This window comes from Schistocerca gregaria, chromosome 6 (assembly GCF_023897955.1).
Source record: "Schistocerca gregaria isolate iqSchGreg1 chromosome 6, iqSchGreg1.2, whole genome shotgun sequence".
In the NCBI taxonomy this organism is placed as follows: Eukaryota; Metazoa; Arthropoda; class Insecta; order Orthoptera; family Acrididae; genus Schistocerca; species Schistocerca gregaria.
Window position 1 is genome coordinate 391,119,284 of NC_064925.1, and position 21,805 is coordinate 391,141,088.

Genomic DNA, 21,805 nt, shown 5'->3' on the forward strand with positions numbered 1-21,805 from the left:
TAATTGTTGGTAAGGCTGGTACCAGGTTGAGATTCATTGGGAGAGTCCTTAGAAAATGTAGTCCATCAACAAAGGAGGTGGCTTACAAAACACTCGTTCGACTTATACTTGAGTATTGTTCATCAGTGTGGGATCCGTACCAGATCGGGTTGACGGAGGAGATAGAGAAGATCCAAAGAAGAGCGGCGCATTTCGTCACAGGGTTATTTGGGAACCGTGATAGCGTTACGGAGATGTTTAACAAACTCAAGTGGCAGACTCTGCAAGAGAGGTGCTCTGCATCGCGGTGAGCTTGCTCGCCACGTTTCGAGAGGGTGCATTTCTGGATGAGGTATCGGATATATTCCTTCCCCCTACTTATACCTCCCAAGGAGATCACGAATGTAAAATTAGAGAGATTAGAGGGCGCACGGAGGCTTTCAGACAGTCGTTCTTCCCGCGAACCATACGCGACTGGAACAGGAAAGGGAGGTAATGACAGTGGCACATAAAGTGCCCTACGCCACACACAGTTGGGTGGCTTGCGGAGTATAAATGTAGATGTGGATGTAGAATGTCACTACATTTGTAATGTGTCTTTCGAATCGTACTCTCAAGCAAAGTTTGAGAGGAGAATGTTGATGACGATAAGCACTGAGATTGAGAGACTCGCATACCACCACTGGTCAAAATTTTCTTCTGTCTTCTTGTTGCTACCAGTGCCCCTACTGCTGTACCATTAATAATGTTTTTCTCGCTTCACTACCCCCCCCCCCCCCCCCAAGTATCACCCATTTCCACACTTCCAAACAAAGCTACATTTGAAAAAACTTTGTTTGATAGACCTATTATCGCATTTTATTCCTGTTGCAGACTCAGTATTTCAGTAAAGTCTTGGTAATCATTGAGCACAGAATAAGTATAATACTGAGTTACATTTGATATTCACAAAATGAAGTGGTTAAGTGAATGCGAGTAAAGGCAATAACTTTTGATGACCTGGCAATGAAAAATCAATATTCATCTGATAAAATAGTAACAAATGTGCCAAGTTCCCAGTAGAGACACAAACTCTTATGTGTTAAGCTATTTTTTATATGTTCTATGAAGTGTTCGTAGATTGGACCATATGCATACTTCAATCAATAGACCAATAGTGGAAAGATATTCACGGAAGTGAAACTTGTCAGAAAAAAAATGCAAGTACAGTATAAATACTGCACACAAAAATTAATATGTTCATATTTAATGTTAATTCTACAGATCCTAAGGGAAGTGGTCCTGAAGGACGTTCATATAATCTCACTTCAATAAATGAAAAATGAATAATAAATATTTTTCCTAGTGGCCCAGAAAAAGTCAACTGACTTTGTAGTTGCTAAAATATATTTTAAAAAACATCAAAAAGTAGAAAACAAGCAATGGAAAAACCTCAAAGGAATAACAACAGTATTATGAAATGGACAGATTGCTACTCACCATATAGAAGAGATGTTGAGTCGTGCACACATGCACAATAAAAACAATGCTAAAAATCTGAATCTTCAGCCGAAAGGCCTTCTTCTACAGTAGAAATACACATACATTCAAGCACAACTCACACATACATGACACATGACCACTGTCCCTGACCACTGAGGCCAGACTGTGAGCAACTGTGGGTGGTGAGGCTAAGGAAGAGGCTGGGGCTGGGAGGAGGAAGGATGGCACAGAAGGGGTGGGGAAGGGTGTAGTGCTGCTTGAGGCAGTATGCAGGGATAAGGTGGGGACAGGGTAGGGCTGCTAGGTGCAATGAGGAGGTTTTGAGGTGGGGGACAGAGAAGGAAGTGGAAAAGGAGGGAAGCAGAGGAGAGGAGAAACACTATTGGGTGCGTTGGTGGAACAGAAGGCTGTGTAATGCTGGAGTGGCAACAGAGAGGTGGGTGAAGGACAGGGGCTAGCCTCCCTGCCCCACTCTCCTCCTCACCCCCGTTACCCACACATTGAGTCTCCCGTCAAGCACAGTTGCTCACAGTCCAGCCTCAGTGACCAGAGACAGTGGTCATGTGTGTGTGTTTTGTGCTTGAATGAACATGTGCATGTGTTTTCTACTGTAGAAGGAGGTCTCCAGCCAAAAACTCAAATGTATAGTACTATTTTGGTTGAGCCTGTCTGTGACTCAGCATCTCCACTGTGTGTTTAGTAGCACTCTATCCTTTTTATAATACAGTTAAAAAATGAAAATGCTTCTCCAGCATACAAACAGTGTACTGCTCCTAAATAATTCAAACATATCGAAAACAAATAACTAACACAAGATAAATTTATCACCACAATTTTACCAATGTAATACCAAATAAAAGAACAAGGATATTACAGCACATTTACTGCACAGTAAAATCAAATTATCCAAATAGATGGCAGACAGCAGATGCAAAATTTCTAGAATCAGTGCAGCACCAAATAGCAAAAAATGCAAATAGAAACAAATTCATTACAAAGAAAGCAATGATGGAGTCCAATGTGAGCAACTAAATCAACAGAATACTCCTAACCAGATGGTAGATGCCTGAGAACAACACATTTACATTTTAATGGAATTAGATCTGTAGAACTTTATGGATAGTAAATGTTGACTAATCTACAAATAGATATTACTGAAAATTAGTTTCACTAGAGAAAAGTGCGAATCATAAATAAATGGACAGAACAAATGTGTGAGTTATCATTCACCAAACCTGGAATGGTAAACAATGAGAATCAGCCAGCTCTTAGGTCACAATAAGCAAAATAGCAATATTGGCATAAATGTAGTGAACAAAATTAATAACTGGGTACATTAACATCATTCCCGAATCTGAACAATGGAAAATTAATTAGTGTTGAGCTCTAAACAATGAGGCTGCTAAACAAAAGACAAGCTTGAAAATCAAAGTGCAGCAGATCTAACTCGGACCCAATGCAGCCATTTATTATAAAAAAACATAATACATAATTATAAGTTGTTCTGAGTCACAACTATTATATTACATCAAGTTTGACAATTTTAGACTTAGGGATAATGGATTTTATTGAATGAACTAACACAGTGTCTGCAACAACTGAAAGATAGCCACATAAATCCATTTTTAGAATACTTTACACGTTGCATGTGAGGCCTAGTCAACGAACTGTGTGTGTGTGTGTGTGTGTGTGTGTGTGTGTGTGTGTGTACAAAAAAGAGTGGAAGTGGGGCTAACTATAGTATCTGCAAGAACAGGGAGAGGGGAGTTGGGGTAGCAAAAAGAGATACATCAGCCTCCTCTCCCCTCCCTGGAAACTGGAGTACAGAGGCTTTATTCATAACAACATTTTCATACACTCGCAGAAGTTATTCCCTGTTATTAGCCAATAATATCATTACACTGGCTTAGTTCTTGTGGCACGTCTCGCATTCTGGCTGCCCCCCCCCCCCCCCCCCTCCGCAACCCCCACCCCCTAGATAAATTTCTGCAGACACTCGTAGGTTGATATGTATTACAGATATGTCCCAGGTCCACCACACAAAAATTGTAGGTTACTTGTGTATAAGCATATTTTATTTTTGAAAAGCAAAACATTTTTAAACCATCATAACAATCATTGAAAGTAAAAATAATTAACAAGAACACCAACCTGTCCTTCTCTGTCAAAGGAGAAAACTGCATAAAGTTGCTGCAGCTTTTCATCCTGTTAAAACAACGAAAATAATCACTAAAATAATAAAATAAATAAACAAAAAATCAAAAAAGTTGATGTAAGAAAGTGTCAAAATAAAATTAAAAACTTAATATAATGTAAATAAAATGAATGTTAACAATAACTGGGTTAACTTTATTATACTCTATCAAAAATTAGAGAGAGTTAGTTTGTGAAGTTAAAAAATGATGTCAATACAGCCGATGACAGAATTACTTCAGCTGTAATTCCAACAAGTCATGAAAACAAGGAAGTTTCTGTAAATTGTAAAATATGTCAGATATGCATCCAATTTCAGGAATGAACATCCTAACGTAAGGATTGGGGTTACAATAGGTCTTTTTGATAGGGGACTTTTTGCAAACTATGTTTTGAGTGTTACTTCTAATATGATGGGGTAATAAATAGTGGGCACTCTTCTTACAGAATTGATGACGTTGTCTTGAAAGACTTATCCATTGTATCTGGTTACGGGCACTTGCTTGGCACCATCCTATGCCAACCTATTCATGGGTCATCTAGAGGAAAACTTCCTAAACACCCAGAATCCTAAACACCTCACCTGGTTCAGATTCACTGCTGACATCTTTGCGATCTGGATCCAGGGTGAGGACACCCTGTCCACATTCCTCCAGAATCTCGACTACTTCTCCCCCATTTGCTTCGCTTGGTCTTACTCAACCCAACAAGCCCACCAACTATTTTTGACGAAGACCTTACTGGCCGAAAGTTTATTTGTGACAGTCTTTTTGTTGTGCCTAACTGTGACTCAACATCTTCGCTATTTGGTGAGTGGTAACTTTCCTTTTCATAATATTGTTACATTCCATCCTGGATTTTCCATTGTTTGATACAAACTAAGTGAAACAGACAATGGGGTAGCCTGGAGGACAACTGGATTTGTGAGTAGGTTATTGAACCACAGTGAAAAGAACTACCCTATGACTGAAAAGGAAACTCTTGGTATAGTTATTTGTTTGCAGGACATAGCCTATTGTGCACTCAGTGTCATCACACATAACTATTTTTAATACATAGCATTTTACTGAAAGTTGCATAACTGAAGGAGCTGTTCATATAACAATTTAACACCACGGGACTTGTAGTAACACGGTTCACGTTTCCGTCGCACTTCACATAGCGTAGACCGGGAGGGCACGGTCCGTGCTGCCTGAGTTGTTGTTCCGCTGGCAGAGGTTGCGGCCGAATTCTCGCGTGCCCTCTGGTGGACAGGACTCTACTTGCGACAACTACCGTCCGTGACACGCCGATGCCGACGTGCGCCTCCCGCGATCTTTCGGGTAGCTACTGCACTGCACTGCACTGCACTCCTCCTCCTCCTCCTCCTCCTCCTCCACCTCCTTCGGGGGAGGGGTGCAGCCACTGTGATCCACTGTGTTGGAAGGTGGAGCGTCATGATGCAGGAGCGATGACCTCCATGTCCATCGGAAGGCTGCAGTCGAGGGGATCGACCAACCCTCGAGCCGGAACCTTTGAATACAGCTGGAAGTGACCCAAACAAAGAGGTCCCCGTCGTTCCACCACCGGAGCCCGGGACAGGAAGGGAGACAAGCCGTCTAACTCCGGATCCTGGTCCACCTTGGGACGGGCGAGACCCAGTGGCAGGGACGATGGGGAAGGGACGACCACAGGTGAACCAGCCACCTGAGAAACTGGGCCTGCGAGGGGGGCCGGCTCGCACTAGGGCATCTCTAACAATGGCGATGCCGGTGCTGGAGCTACTGGAGGCTGCCAAGGCTGACAACCATCGCAGTGCGGCGGAGTCCCAGGGGGGAGGGCCGGTAGCGTCCCATGAGAAACCAACACACGTGCTGGCAGTGGGGAAGCCGGGGCCCGGGGGGTCGGAGGGTGGGAGCCCAAATGTGGACGTAGCTAATTTTGGTGACGATGTACCTCCTGGTCCCCCACCTGCAAGGTATAGAGCCGGCGGCCATTTCGGCACAGGACCACCGCCGGTATCCAACATGGACTGCGACCAAACCCACGTGCCCAGACCGACATACCCGGTGGAAAGCTGGGTACTCCGTTTTGCAAAGACTGGCAAGGACCAGGCCGGAGGAAGTGCAGCAGAGTCCTAGGTTGGCACCCGTGGAGGAGCTCTGCAGGGCTGCGTACTCCCATTGGTGAGGTCCGGTATGCCGTAAGGAAAAACATCAACGCCCCCTCTGCAGGAAATTCGTGCACACACTTTTTCCATCTGCGTCTCAAATGTGCACACCATGCGCTCGGCTTGCCCATTCAACTGTGGATGAAAGGAGGGAGAGCAAACGTGCCGAATACCGAAGCACCTACAAAAATCCTGGAAGGTCTGTGAAATAAACTGAGGTCCATTGTCCGAGACCAGGGTAACTGGCAGACCTCCCACAGAAAAAATTTTTGCTAGTGCCTGGATTGCAACTTCTGAAGTGGTTGAGGAGCAGCGAACCACATATGGGAATCGGGAATAAGCATCAATGACAATGAGCCAAAAGCCATTGAGAAACGTGCCCGCAATATCGATATGAACACGTTCCTGTGCCTGGGTTGCAGGCGGCCATGAAGAGAACACTGACGTGAGAGATGCCTGTTGGCTCGCACACTGGGAACAGGCGGCCACCAAGTGCTCAATTTCTTCGTCAATACTGGGCCAGTACACATGTCTGCAAGCCAAGGTTTTAGTACGGGAAACACCCCAGTGCCCCTCATGTAATAATGTGAGGACTTCCTTTTGCAAACTTGCAGGAACAACCATGTGAGGAGCTGTGTCATCGATAGCCAGAAGGAGAACTCCTTCCAAGATGGAGAGGTGGTCTCGTAGAACAAAATAATTACAAAGAGGGTCCGAGGCCCGGCCTGGAGGTCAGGATGACCACCCCTGCTGAATGAGGCGAACGACTTTCCGGAGATCCGGGTCAGCTGCCATTTCCCTGGCAACTCAAGAACTAGTGATCAGGGAGCCATCAACCGCCTAGGCGCGCTGTCCAGAACCGCGCGACTGCTGCGGTCGCAAGTTCAAATCCTGCCTCGGGCATGGATGCATGTGATGTCCTTAGGTTAGTTAGGTTTAAGTAGTTCTAAGTTCTACGGGACTGATGACCCATTTGAACCATCAACCGCTTGGCGGGACGCCACATCCAAATGAAAACACGTAATCTCCCCTCGATCAAACTTAGGATCTGGGCCCAACGGAAGACGGGAAAGAGCGTCTGCGTTGGCAAGCTGTCTGGTAGGGCAAAAATGAATGTCATAACGGTACTTAGAGAGGAACAAGGCCCAGCGCTGTAGTCTGTGGGCCGCCCTATCCGGAATCTGAAAGGCGGGGCCAAATAACGATATTAATGGCTTATGGTCAGTGATTAACTGAAACTTTGTGTCATACAAGAAAGGGTGAAACTTAGTAACAGCATAGACAATGGCCAAAGCCTCTTTTTCCACCTGGGAGTAAAGAGCCTGTGCGGGACTAAGAGTTTTAGACGCAAATGCCAGTGGCTGCTTGGAACCATCCACGTTGCGATGGGTCAAGACCACCCCCACCCCATACTGCAAAGCATCGGTAGCCAGGACCAACGGCTTATGGAGTCAAAACTAGCCAAACAAGGCGCTGACGAGAGAAGGCCCTTCAACGAGGTAAATGCTCACCCACATGCAGGCGACCAATCAAAAGGAACACCCTTGCACAGAAGGTGGTACAGGGGGGCAGGCGATGGTGGAAGCCCTGGGAATGAACTGGTGGTAATAGGCAATCTTGCCTAAAAAAGCTCATAACTCCTTCAGCGAAGCGAGCCGTGGAAGGTCGACGATACCTTAGACCAGACTTCCTAGCAGCTGGATGCCGTGCCGAGAGATGGTGTAGCCCACATACTCAGTGGACGGTTGGAAGAAATTTGACTTACACAGGTTGCAACGCAAGCCCATGGACCTGAATTTGAGAAAGAGGGTGCGAAGGTTGTGCAAGTGTTCATTCGTGCTGCGGCCTGTGACAATTATGTCGTCCAGGTAATTAATACAATGAGGGATAGTTGACGTGACTTGCTCAAGATAACGCTGGAATATCGCTGGTACACTGGATATTCCAAAAGCCAACCGCTGGTATTGGTAAAGGCCAAACAGAATGTTGATGACTGCCAGCCGTTTGGAGTCCTCATCAATTGGTATCTGAAGATAAGCCTCCGAAAGATCGATTTTCAAAAAATATTGGCCTCCTGCCACAGTGGAGAACAATTCATCAGCACGAGGCAAAGGATTGGGAATTAATGGTGGCCTTGAAATCGCCAAATAGACGTAATTTTCCCGAGAGTTTCCTGACAATAACGAGGGGCGAAGCCCACTCACTAGAAGAAATAGGAAGAACGACCCCGAGGGCTGTCAGCCGGTTGAGCTCTTTTACATGAGGACGGACATCCAGGGGGATCTGCCACGTGTGTAGAAAATGCGGGCGAGCAGACGCCTTCAATGTTAAGTGAGCTTCAAAGTCTGAGACATGCCCCATGCCCTCCTCAAAGATATCTGGGAAGTCAGAGATCAAAGATTCCAATGATCGATAGGGAATGTCTTTGGAGACCAACTGTATGGTTTCAGCGATAGAAAAACTGAAAGCTAGAAAGGCATCCAAGCCAAAAAGGTTAGCGGAGCTCGCATCACTGACAACAAAAGTAATAGGCCGAGTGATTGATTTGTAAGTCACGTCGGTAGTGAATTGATCCAGTAGGGGAATGAACTGTTTACCATAACCGCGTAGACACCGGTAAACTGGCGCCAACAGGGTCGCCCCAAGGATGGAGTAAGGTTGTGAATTCAACAAAGAAACTGCCGCGCCCGTATCTACTTGCAGTTGTAATCGGCGCGACCGAACAGACACCTCGATAAAGAGTGTGTGCTGATGCGTCAGGAGCCTGGCCCGATGAAACTTCCTGATTATCAATGTCCATGTCCTCTGCACCTGCTTCCTTCAATTCTTTTGAGACTGAGCGGCAAACTTTAGCAATGTGTCCTTTTTTATTACATTTGCGACAAACGGCCCAACGCTGGGGGCACTCTGACCGATCATGATGTATATAGCATGATGCACAGGACAGTAACAGGGGCTGGTGGATGGAACTCTGTTGACGCACCGTGTGGGAGCGGCCGTAACAGCCGGATTGCACCGCTCGCACATCGTCCAACCCAAATGCAGTGGACGCGGCCGTGCCGCACTGAACTGCCACGACGTCGCACCACGCTTCCAAACTGTTGACCTGCGGCGTGAGAGACTTCATACCATTGAGCAATGGACAGGACTTCCTCAAGGGAAGGATCTTCTAAATGCAGGGATCGTTGCCGGACCTCCCTATCAGGGGCCGAACGAACAACATGCGTGCGGCGGCAATAATATGAAGACAGCAATGAACACAATGCGTCAAAAGACAAGGACGAGTGTTCCTGCAACATTGCTAGCTGCCGCAAAACTTGGTACAGCAAGGGAGATATCAAAGACCAGAAAAGAGCACGACATACCTCCGCATCGGCAACATGAAATGCCTGGAAAGGTTGCTGAAGGCGATGTTCATATGCATCCCAATCCTCCGCCATCTTGTCATATGGGGGAAAGAGAGGAGGGAATGGTGCTGGACCAGACTGTGTGGAGAGCAACGCTGGAAGCACTTGTTTCATGGTAGCCATGAGCTCTGTCTGCTGCTCATCCAAAACCCTCACTAAAACCACCATGCCGTGGATAAGCTGCGAAACCGGAACAACAACGCAACACGCAAAAGAACAACCCTACCCGTTGCCAAATGTGTAGTAACACGGTTCACGTTTCCGTCGCACTTAACATAGCGTAGACCGGGAACTGTCTCCTAGACAGGCCCAATGTGAACAGACTGGGCACGGCCCGTGCTGTCTGAGTTGTTGTTGTTGTTCCGCCGGCACAGGTCGCGGCCGAATTCTCACGTGCCCTCTGGTGGACGGGACTCTACTTGCGGCAACTACCTTCCGTGACGCGCCGTGCCGATGTACGCCTCCCGCGATCTTTTGGGTGGCTACTGCAGGACTCGTGTGAAACTTTCACACTTTAAATAATGATAGTATCTGGAACAAGTGTAGTCACTGAGATAAGCATAGTTGTTGGAATGAAAACATCTTTAACAATGAGCCAAACAACGTGAAATAATAATCATGAATTTGTGATACATCTTTCTATAAACATTTCCATGTGTTCAAAAATGTGTTTTGCATTCTAGATGTTGGTCATCGTGGTTTCTGTGACACAACTTGATACATCTTTCTATAAACATTTCCACGTGTTCAAAAATGTGTTTTGTATTCTAGATGTTGGTCATGGTTCCTATGACACACGTAGATCAGAGGTTATAAGAAGGGACACGTAACTAGGCAAATATTTTCAACTATAGTGAACACGTTAGGCTATAGTAGTAACAGGTAAATTTTGATTCATGGCGACAATGACAAATATATTTATCATTTAAGAAAGTATATTCATTAGAAGGTCAACTTGTACAACAGGCAGAGTCTCTCTCGTATTTTAAAATTTTCCACAAATAGTTTTAGCGCAAAATTTCTTTGCAATGTCAGAAGCCAGTTAAAAAACCTTTCCAATGAAACCTCATTCATCCCTGTGTGATTAGAAAAAGGGATACTGACTTGAGGAAAAGTACACTGAAAAGCCAAAGAAACTGGTACATCTGCCTAATATCATGTAGGGCCCCCGCGAACACGCAGAAGTGTCGCAACATGACATAGCATGGACTCAACTAATGTCTGAAGTAGTGCTGGAGGGAAGTGACACCATGAATCCTGCAGGGCTGCCCAAAAAATCCGTAAGTAAGAGGGATGGAGATCTCTTCTCGAAAGCACATTGCAAGGCTTTCCAAATATGCTCAATAATGTTTATGTCTGGGGAATTTGGGGGCCAGCAGAAGTATTTAAACTCAGAAGAGCATTCCTGAAGCCACTCTGTAGCAATTCCCGACATGCGGGGTGTTGCATTGTCCTGCTGGAATAGTCCAAGCCCATCGGTATGCACAATGGACATGAATGGATGTGGGTGATCAGACAGAATGTTTATGCACGTGTCACCAGTCAGTCATATCTAGACATACCAGGGGTCCCATATCACTCCAACTGCACACCATTACAGAGACTCCACCAGCCTGAAGCTGACATGGATTCATGAGGTCATCTCCATACCCGTACATATCCATCCGCTTGATACAGTTTGAAATGAGACTCATCAGACCAGGCAACGTGCTTCCAATCATCATCAATCTAATGTCAGTGTTAACGCGCCAAGGCAAGGTGTAAAGTTTTGTGTAGTGCAGTCATCAATGGTACCTGAGGCCCTGCTCCAAAAACCCACATTGATGATGTTTCGTTGAATGGTTTGCATGATGACACCAATTGATGGCCCAGCATTGACACCTGCATCAAATTGCAAAAGGGTTGCACTTCTCTCACACTGAACGATTCTCTTCAGCTGTTGTTGGTCCCATTCTTGCAGGTTCTTTTTCCGAGCACAGCGATTTTGGACATTTGATGTTTTACCACATACCTAATGCTCATGGTACACTCATGAAATTTTTGTATGGGAAAATCCCCACTTCATCACTACCTCTGAGATGCTGTATCCCATCGCTCATCCGACTACAACACCATGTTCAAACCCACTTAAATCTTGATAACCTGCCATTGTAGCAGCAGTAACTGATCTAACAACTGTGCCAGACACTTGTTCAAAAATGGCTCTGAGCACCATGGGACTCAACTTCTAAGGTCATCAGTCCCCTAGAACTTAGAACTAGTTAAACCTAACTAACCTAAGGACATCACACACATCCATGCCTGAGGCAGGATTCGAATCTGCAACCGTAGCGGTCTCACAGTTCCAGACTGCAGCGCCTAGAACCGCACGGCCACTTCGGCCGGCCCAGACACTTGTTGTCTTATATATGCGTTGCCGGCCACAGTGCCGTATATTGCCTGTTTACATATCTCTGTATTTGAACACACATGCCTATACCAGTTTCTTTGGCGCTTCAGCTTATATACGACAATAATTCAACATGTACAGTGGGATGTGGACAAGGTGGAAATGAAAGATCTATGAGAATTGATAGATGAGATTCACTCAACTTTTTCCCTGAGGAGGGCTGAATATTAAAAGGACATTGAAGAGTCATGAATAATCCTAATATAAAGGTAAAATTTGCTATATGCAGGCATCTTATTCAACAAATTAGAATGTGGAGTCCTTTATTGGCATGTGTGCTATCTGCACCTGTTACGAACGCATATATTATTTCTCCAGGCAGCAAATGAAGAGGCATAACACACAAAGATACTAGAGGAAACCATTGTGCACAACATCGAGAATACCTATAACATCAAACCTGCAACTACCTCCTACCAACATGCTTCTTTCGACATGGTGTGATTCCAGTTAAATGAGCTACTACCAAAACATGCAATTCTGAAAGGGCACACAAGGCACAAGGGGGGGGGGGGGGGGGGGGGGGAGCGAAGTAAGCAAATTACTTGAAAAGTTGTGGCCTGCAGTGCTATAATTATGGTGAGTGCATGATTTAATGTGATCATGCATTTCTCTAATGAAAATATGGCACACTCATATTAGCAAACAAACAAACAAACACACAATCTAGTGTTTCATTAAGTGGGATTCTAGGTCAAACTTACTATAACTTTCTGGTGTCTAAATTTTATGCTCTCAGCTTCATGCATCATCAGGTCTTTAGGTTTGATGGGAGAACCTTCCACTGGGAGACAATTGATGACGTTTTCTCCAGAACGCTGTGGTCTGTAAGAAAGCAAAAGCGCATTTAGTAACTATATAACACAAATAATAAGCCTGTGTTTTTAAATGTCTATGGCCAGTTGCTAATAATTTTCGTTTCCCTCGTCCTCACAGAAGGTTGGTCCCCTTACACTGCAGTCTAATAATAACCTGCCTTTCCTCTCTAACCTTTCTAAAACTCACTCTCTTTCCTCTCTGAAAGCTAGGATATTCTTTTTGTTTTTTATGTGTGTGTATTGGCAACACAGAAATTTTGCCTCCTGATGGGAAGTACTGGGCTTGCAATCTGCCTCTGTAATTTTACAGTTCTCTGAAGTGGATTTTCTTTTGATTTAATTCAGTCACTAATCAATAAGGCAATGTTTTGCAACTTTGGAATGATTCTGATAACCTTGATTTTCAAGTGTCACTTAGAAGTTACATTACACATAGAAGCAAACATGCAACCATACTACAACTAAAATTACTAATTAAACTGTACAAGCTGCTTAACAACTCAAAAAAGGAAGAAGAAAAAGTTTTGATTATATAAACAACATTCAGACTGAAGTCTCACATTATTTTCATTTGTATTTATTGTTTTTATTTGTGAGCTTCATTTAAAAATAAGGATACAACAAAAATGAAATTGTTAATAATCATATAATTCTTGCATTTTGACACTATGTTTATTACTCACAAATTTGTCTTCATTGTTTAACCTAATGCTGATGTGTGAAATAATATTTGGCATCTATTTTCCATATGTCCACATCTTTGTTCTTCGATATGATGCTATAGAAACGGCTTACAACTAATTACTTTTCTTGTAACTGCTCCATAAATAATTCATGCATTTTCTCCAGTGAAGTCAAATATAGCGAAACACTTGTACCAGCCATCTCAATGTAGCTGCTGTCAGTTAATATTTTCTAGCCATCTGACCAGTATATTCACTTCATATTTCATTTTCTTACGAAATTTTACATTCTTAGAAGATGTTTCAGACAATTTTAAATTTGTACAATTGACTGAGGGGTACCACAAAAAAGAAATGTTTTCTTTTTCTTGCCTTGATAAAAAGGCGAGGTTGTCTATCGATGCTTCATCACTGTAGTTTCATATAGTGGTGCATTTGACATTCTTACTGATGTTGTCATCTCCCTTCTCAAATGGGTCAATGTCCCCCCAGGATTATACCCTTACTCTTCAATATTTCAGCCTTGAGCACAGATGTGAAAAATATTATTTGTTGTCACATTCCTCCCACCACTAAAGAATGATGCCATAAGCTTCATAACAATGTATCTGGAAAGGATTTGATTCCCTTGTCAAAGTTCATCATGTCTCAGATATGATCCATGGTTTACTGACCATGTACTGTGTAAATCTGCATCTGGCTTCAGCGAGAAAGTGCCGTTTGCCAGCCAGAAAGAAAGAAAGAAAGAAAGAAAAACCAAGAGTGGACAAAACTGCAATGAATGTACCTATGTCAGAAAGAAAAACATGCCACCTGTTGTTTCCAAGTTGTCTATGGAAACTTACATCTGCTTAGAGTTTTATATGTTTTAGCATTACGTCACCTGTAAAAATCATGTGCACACAAAAAATAATGTTCATTATGTAGAGAGATTTAATGGACCTTCTGAGTCCAAAATGACACTGTGTACAACTAATCCTAACATCATTTGGGAGCGAAGGCCAAGTGTGGAGGATGGGGTGGACAACAGAGGACCAATACCAACTTCTTCAAAATCTGATTGAAATATTCAAAGACGATACAAAACACTCAAGATCCTACACAGCATAACAAATAACCTTAGTGTTTGTTCCTAATGCCTCAAAGATATTATTCACAATCTCCTCCCTGATGACAATTACAAGACTGACTTCATAATTTTGCAGCTGGTTTTATGACTTCACTCAATGGCAAATGCAACAGACTGTCCAGGTGCAGCATGTTTTGCTGGAGCCCTCTAAGGTGACTAACATTAAACTATCTGCATTTTCTAGTACTCTAATGCTGGAAAATAATATTCCACACAAGTATTGTCAGATATCTAAACTGCAACATTTCAATGCAAAATTCTTATTAGATCTTCAGTTTATTGCTGTTGTTGTGATTTTCTACACAAATACTGATTTGATACAGCTCTCCATGCTTGTTGATACTGCACAAGCCTCTTCATATGTGCATAACGTCTGCAGTCTACATCCACTTAAATCTATTTACTGTAATCAGGGATTGGTCTCTCTACAATTTTTACCACCCCCTCCTCCAACTCCCTCGATTGCCAAATTGGCAGTTCTTCAACGTATCAGGAAGTATCCTATCAACCTATCCCTCATTTTAGCCAAATTGTGCCACAAATTTCTTTCTTTCCCCTCATTCGATCCAGTCCTGCATCTTCTCTAGCATTTTTCTGTAGGATCACTTTTCAGAAGTTTCGTTTCTCTTCTTGTCTGCACTGTTTATTGTCAACAATTTAATTCCATACACTCCTGCATTTCGATACATACGGTCAGAAAAGGTTCAATTTATATTCAACATTCACCAATTTTGCTTTTCAGAAAAGCTTTCTGTTCTACTGTCACTCAGCAATTGATGGACTTCGAAAAATATTATACGGCACTGAAAAAGGAAATAGCAAACACAAAACATACTGCACAGAATGAGTGGAAGGGGAGTAACCAGAAGTGAAACAGAGAGATTCATCAACTGATACTAAACGTGATGTGAAACCCCAAATAGCAGAACAGATTCACAGAACAATAATACCAAAAATAAAATTTGAAAATGATTCTACATTTCCTATGCCAATGAAAGGAAAACCACACAATATTGAATGAAAAATTCTTCCCACTCCATGGTGTACCTGGTACAGCAACCCCTGGGTAGTATTTCAAAAGAAAAACAGTTTTGGTTGCAGGGGAAACAATACTTTTATTCACATGGTTCATCCTTCTGGGGCATCATCAGAAAATTTGCATTCAACACATCTGTGGGGACTGCTGTGCATGCCTTACAAATGGGGGTCAGTTGAAAAGGTAAACTACACTTACAGGGTTTGAACCCATGTAGCACAATACGTACACTAAGCAATAACTAGTCACCCCACAAAACGAATGTTATGCATTTTGTATGAGAATTTGTAATTCTGATTGAAACAAGATACTGCTTAGTGTACAGATTATACTACATGATCTGAAAACCTCTAAGTGTGTTCCTACACCAGCACAGCTTTTCAGCTGATCCCTTTGTGTGTAAGGGGCACACAATGGTCTTCACATGCCAATAAAAGTATTGTTTCCCTTGTGACTGAGACTGTTTTTCTTTCAAAAACTTGGATGACCACACTGTCACTAAATATGGTAAGGTAAGTTTCTGGGAGAATGTAAATAATTGTATATATTTTAGACCTTGTACCTACACAAGGGCCTGTCCTTACTGACAGTGGAAATACAGAGAAAGGATTAGTGACCATGATCATCATCAAAGCAACAATAGTTACTAAAGTTAATAAATCCTCATCTACATACATACTCCAAAAGCCAATGTATGGTGCATGGCAGAGGGTACCTTGTACTTCTACTAGTCATTTCCTTGACTGTTCCATCTGCAAATAGAGCGAGGAAAAAATGACTGTCTGTAAGTCTCCATACAAGTCCTAATTTCTCTCATCTTATCTTCATGGTTCTTATGCGAAATGTATTTGGCAGCAATAGAATCATTCTGTAATTGACCTCAAATGCTAATTCTCTTAAATTTCCTCAACAGCAGCTCACAAATAGAACATCATCTTCCCTGCAGGAATTCCCATTTGAGTCCATGAAGCATTTCTGTAATACTCGTGTGCTGATCAAGCCTACTAGTAGCATATCTAGCAGCACATCCTTCCATCAACACGGCTAAAAGAGTTTTCATGCTGGTAAGAGCAGATAAGCTGTTGTTGGCATTACACTTAGATAATGGATGGGTATTGCCCGGTATGATCGAAGCATAGGAATTACGGGCAAAGTTTAAACTGATTGTAAATTGCCCTCTGGAGAAGTATGTATTGAGTTTGTTGATTAAGGATGAAAATATTCACGATGGCTTGATAACAAAATTCAGGAAATGCTGAGGAAACACAGGCTGTTCCATTCTCTATTCAATAAAGAACACAAAAATGATGACATGCAAAAGTTTGAAGAAATTTATGTATAAAAAGATTGATGCGCAAAAGCCTACAAAAACTAGCACCATCAAACTTTAGCGAAAGATCTTGTCAAAAACCTAAGAAAATTCTGGTTTGAAATAAATTCACAAAGAGGACTGAACACTTCTATTCAGTCATTCATCAACCTGTCTGGTGTGGCAATAGAAGACAGCAATCACAAAGATGAAGTTTTCAAAGTCATATTTAAAAAAAAATTATCATTCCTACGAGAGGATCATACAGATGTACCATCCGGATTTTGCAAAGCAAATTTATTCAAATTACCAACATTTAAAACTAAAAGCATTGTACTTACCAAAAGCAGAAACACCATAACTGTGGGAAGACAGCTTCTAAATAATTAGTAGGAATGACATCGTATAGATTCGTCGTTCCTTCTTGTTGGCAAATAAATCTTTCAACTCAGATGGAAAGGTTCAATTTTACACATGAATGACTTTTCATAGTATAGCATCCCTATGGAACTCAGTAATTCTTCTTTCATGGTGTTTCGTAGCAATGTTTTAATTTTCTTGAGCACGGGAACGCACCACTCAGATTCTGATGTCGAGACAGGAGTCATGGTTAGCAGTTTCAAAACTTTAAATAGTCTTGTTGACTGTGTCATGAAGTTCATCCTCTAGAATCACCGAAAGAAATGCAACTGCTCTCAACTCAGGGCTAGCATAGAAGACTTGAAGCTCACTCTTCAATCTCCGCCACCCCCCCCCCCCCCCCCCCCCCCCCCCAGAAATGTATATGTGTCTTTAATTTCAAAGTATTTGTCAGAAAAATCTGTGATGTATTTGTCCGACTGATTTACATCAAGCAAGTTGGCTGCAACGAAGCGTCCAGTGAACTGAAAACATAATTTTATTTCAGAAAGGACAACATCGCACACTTTCAAAGAATCTCGTTTTTTTCCCCCTGTCAAGAATTCATGGCTTCTTGGCAGGCATTGTTTTATTATTTTCAAACTCATCTCGTTAAGGATGGAGTCAATGTCATCTCCGATGTTTTGCATTACCGCTTCAATGTTCTTGTTGACTTGCATTGCTGTGGTCGGTTCGGTTATCTCCTTCTGAAGGTGATAAAAAGTATGTCTGCATGAGGCAGTATCTTATAGAAAAATGATAGCCAGAAAATGAATTCATTATCTTGCAGTCTTTGTTTGTATGAACCAGCTTTTTCAATAGTAGGAGATAGTTTTATGCTCTCACTTGTTTCAGTGATTTCCATAACAGTAATACGATTTTTTTCCTGTTTTCAAAAACACCTTTTACTGCTCACGAATGATAATTCCATCGCATCACACACACGGGCAAAGCTTATTTGAATAATTGATTTCTTGGCGAGTTAGGGGTAAAAAAGAAGTAGAAGAATTACCTGAAAGGAGTGAAAAAAAGATGCAAGCTTTGCAATTAACAGAGGCTGCTGTGGACATTATAACAGTGGATGTAGTTTGCATTTGGATATTTGTCTTTAATTTCTGATCCCCGTACGACTTTCCACTCTTAACGTTTGCACCATCGTAACTCTGAGCTATTAGTTATGCTCGATCATCGCCAATTAATGGTTCAGTTTCTTTCAGAATACTTTCAGCTACTGTATGAGCATTCTGACTTGCTGGATTAACAAAGTTCCAAAATCTTTCAGCAGATTTTCCCTCGACAACATAATGCAAAACAATAACCAACTGAAATCTGCAAGACATCTGTGATTTCAATCACAATTATTGCAACATAATTAGCATGTTTTATTTCTTTACGACCTTCATCATGGTACGCTTCCAATGTAAATTGCAGTAGTTTGTTCTGCAATGCCTTTGAACACTGATGCTTGAATGAGATAAACTTAAGCTCTTTACCCTGTTCTGCACCGAACTGAATTAGCTTGCGAAAAAAACCCTTATTTTGAGAGGCACCAGATTCATCGTGGCCCCTGAGAGCCAGCTCCAAAGCACCACAAACCGAATATAGTTTATAATTACATTCAATATATATCTATTCTTTTCTACAAGTTGAAACGTAACAGTCTAATTAAAACCCATTTAAAAACATAAATTTTAACCATAAACAGGAATTTCTGACATAGAGCTATATGGAAATATGTACCTGTGGAAAAGTTACAAAGAAAATAATTATGGAATCTTAATTACACTAAAGTGTAGAAGCTCTGTAAATGAAGGGAAAATTTTCCATGAAAGGAACCTCCAGTAATTAATAAAATACGAAAATTGATTGTTGTAAATTCGTATTCGAGAAGTTATACTCGAATAAAATAACAGACATGTACTAATATTGTAGGGTACTAGCTGTTCTGGAGCAAACATACATTCATATAAGTATTTTCAGTTTTTATATGTCAATTTTAATTGTTACAAAATGGAAAATCCAGGATGGAATGTAACAATACGAGAGAAAGAAAGTTGCTACTCACAATGTAGCGGATATGCCGAGCCAGGATAGGCACAATAAAAATTATTGTGTCTGTTGCAGCTCAGCAATTTTAATTGTTAATCAATCAAAAAATGATTCTAAACACTGCCGAGGACTGTTCGGGATTGTTACGAAAGTATAAATAGTTACAGCCATGTTGGCAAAGTGAATCAGTACTTTGTGTGTATTTGGACAGAAAACATGTAACTTGTTGGGCATAATTCATTTAATTATTGTAAGTGTGATACAACTTATTTCAGATTTGTCAAGATGCTTTTATTTATACTTTGAGACTGTAATAAATATTCAGACAAAACACTATACTGGATTAATGCTTTAAATAACTTTATAGTTATTTTTTTACAGTAGCTGTTTTCCTGGACTTTTGCTGCGACAGATTGCCAGCTACGATGAGTAAATTAATGCATAGTAAAGTTTTGTGAGTTGGAGGAGCTGGGATGCAGTGTAATTGTGTAAACTAATTTAGTATTTTGTTTCAGAGTTAATTCACTTGCTGAAATATTATTCCATTTTTTCGAAAACTGGACAACGAAGCCAGTGAATAACACTACAAAGAACTTAATTATACTTATGTGAAAACACAACTTGGAGTACTAACTGTAAGTACAAAAAGTTATTTGGATTTTTTTTCCATCTGCATTGTCATTATGGAGGATAACAGGGAGGTTAACAACAATAGGGAAGTTGACGATAATGGTGAGGTTAATGGAAACATGCAAACTAGGGTAGATATTACTGATAATAATGTAGTTAATTGAGACAATGAAATTGGAGAGGATAGTGATCACAGTAGTGTATGTTAACCCTTTCGTGGATTAGAATCAAATGTATCAGCCTTAGAGGGGTTAGTTCAGTTAATGGAAGAACAATGAACAGAAAATTTTTGTGGATTCAATCGATAAAAAATTAGACAACCATGGAACACAAATTCGTGAGACAAAGGAGAGTTTAGATAGATGCTGGGAATACCAAAAATGTGTTGACTATAGAAGGGGAAACTGTTAAAACAGGAATACCAAAAATTTGAAGAGGGGGCTAGATTCCATGGAAAATTTAGAAAAAGTTGCTACTGTTGAAGTGTTACAATTGAAAAAGCTCAACAAAGATTTCGTAAAGAAATTCACACAAACAGACCAAAATACACAAAATTTTACTAAAATCGCAAATGAGAATTTCGCAGAATTATAGAAGATGTAGGCACTTGCTTAGGTGAAATTTCGAGCTTCAAATCTAAATTTCAAGAAACTGAAGATTCCGTTGCTGTGAAATCTTTCTGTAGTTACAGTCCATTGTGGAACAACATTAACATAAAAACATTTTCAGGGGAGGGCAATATACATCTAGTTGATTTCATGTACCACATAAAAGACAACTTCAATGATAAAATGAGCATAATTTGAAAATTAAATTTTTTTAAAAAGTTTTTGAATGGGGAGGCTTTGTCATGGGCGAACCAGTCAATCAAACCCAAAATGTCGTTTAATGAGGTAGAACAAGTTTTCATGAACAAATTCTGGTCAGAAACTAAACAAGCCAGAATTAAGTCAGAATTTTTGAATGGGCCAAATTTCAAACTGGGTAGTGGACGCATGAAAATCTTTCATGAACAACTTTGGTGCATCTTGATAAACCACTGAACGAGATGATCCAGATAGATGCATTAAAATGTAGATTGCTGAACAGGGTACAGCGGAGCTGATGATACAATTGAACAATTTCTTGGATATAAAGATAAATTGGACTTAGCATGGGAGAGAAAAGACAGATGAAATGACAGACCTGATGATAGCATGAATAACAAAAACAGAGCTTTCAATGATCATTTTAATAGTAGGTTCAGAAATGACGACAGAAGAAATGGGGAGAGCAATGATAGGCAGAGGCCAGAGAACAGGAATTTCGAACCAAGAAATAGGCAGTGGGGGCAAAATCAGGGAAACAATAGTAACAATTTTGAAAATAGAAGAAATGGTCTGGTAAACTAAGACCTGCCTCTTTCGGAGTCTGGCGAAATGGGGCAAATAGACATGGGAATTACAATCAGGCACATTGTAGTAATTTTAGAAGGGGAAGGAGCAGAACAAATAGGAAATACCAAAATTTTGTACCCAGAATACAACCTGAAGTGAATAGAATGAAGTTTGATAGGGAATTTTGGGATTTTTTTTTTCTTCTGGAAACAAAGCTGAACAAAAACGTAAAAAATCTGAATTTGAATTAGAAGAAAAAACTTCGACAAATTTCTTTTACAGTAGTAATGCAGTGGTAGTTGTTGATAGTGATGAGAACAGATCTGATGAGTATGGTTTAGTGAGAACATTGAGTGACTGTGAAATGATTGAAAAAGCTGATACTAGTGCTGCATGTGTGGAAGCTGATGTTCATGTGCTTGGCAATGGAAATGAGAATGACAGAGCAATTTCAGATGATATTGCAGTAGATAATAGACAGGAAAATGAGGATGTGGTAGAAGAGAGTAGTCACAGTGTTGAGGTTGTTGAAGAAGTGTGTGAAGAGAGAAATGAGTTTGGCATTGAAAATAATTATTAAGTGTGATGATAATGCTTCTGATGAGAATGTTTCAGATGATGATGATGATGATGATGATGATATGTTACTTACAGAATTAGATGGGATGGTATATGTAGAGGTTAAAGTTGATGATTTGATGCTGAATGATTCTGGAA

The 21,805-nt window shown here is 41.2% G+C and overlaps 1 protein-coding gene across 2 annotated transcripts in view; it reads right to left on the minus strand.

Moving 5' to 3' along the window:
- Positions 1 to 21,805, minus strand: part of LOC126278153 (endoplasmic reticulum lectin 1) — an 89,543-nt gene that overhangs the window by 11,768 nt on the left and 55,970 nt on the right. The window contains exons 6-7 of one of the 2 annotated variants that reach the window (XM_049978052.1): positions 12,364 to 12,484; positions 3,613 to 3,666 (exon numbers count right to left, since the gene is read on the minus strand). In XM_049978052.1, coding sequence (XP_049834009.1) covers positions 3,613 to 3,666; positions 12,364 to 12,484 — 175 coding nt within the window. The remainder of the gene's footprint in view (positions 1 to 3,612; positions 3,667 to 12,363; positions 12,485 to 21,805) is intronic. The other variant, XM_049978053.1, reaches the window with a different exon arrangement.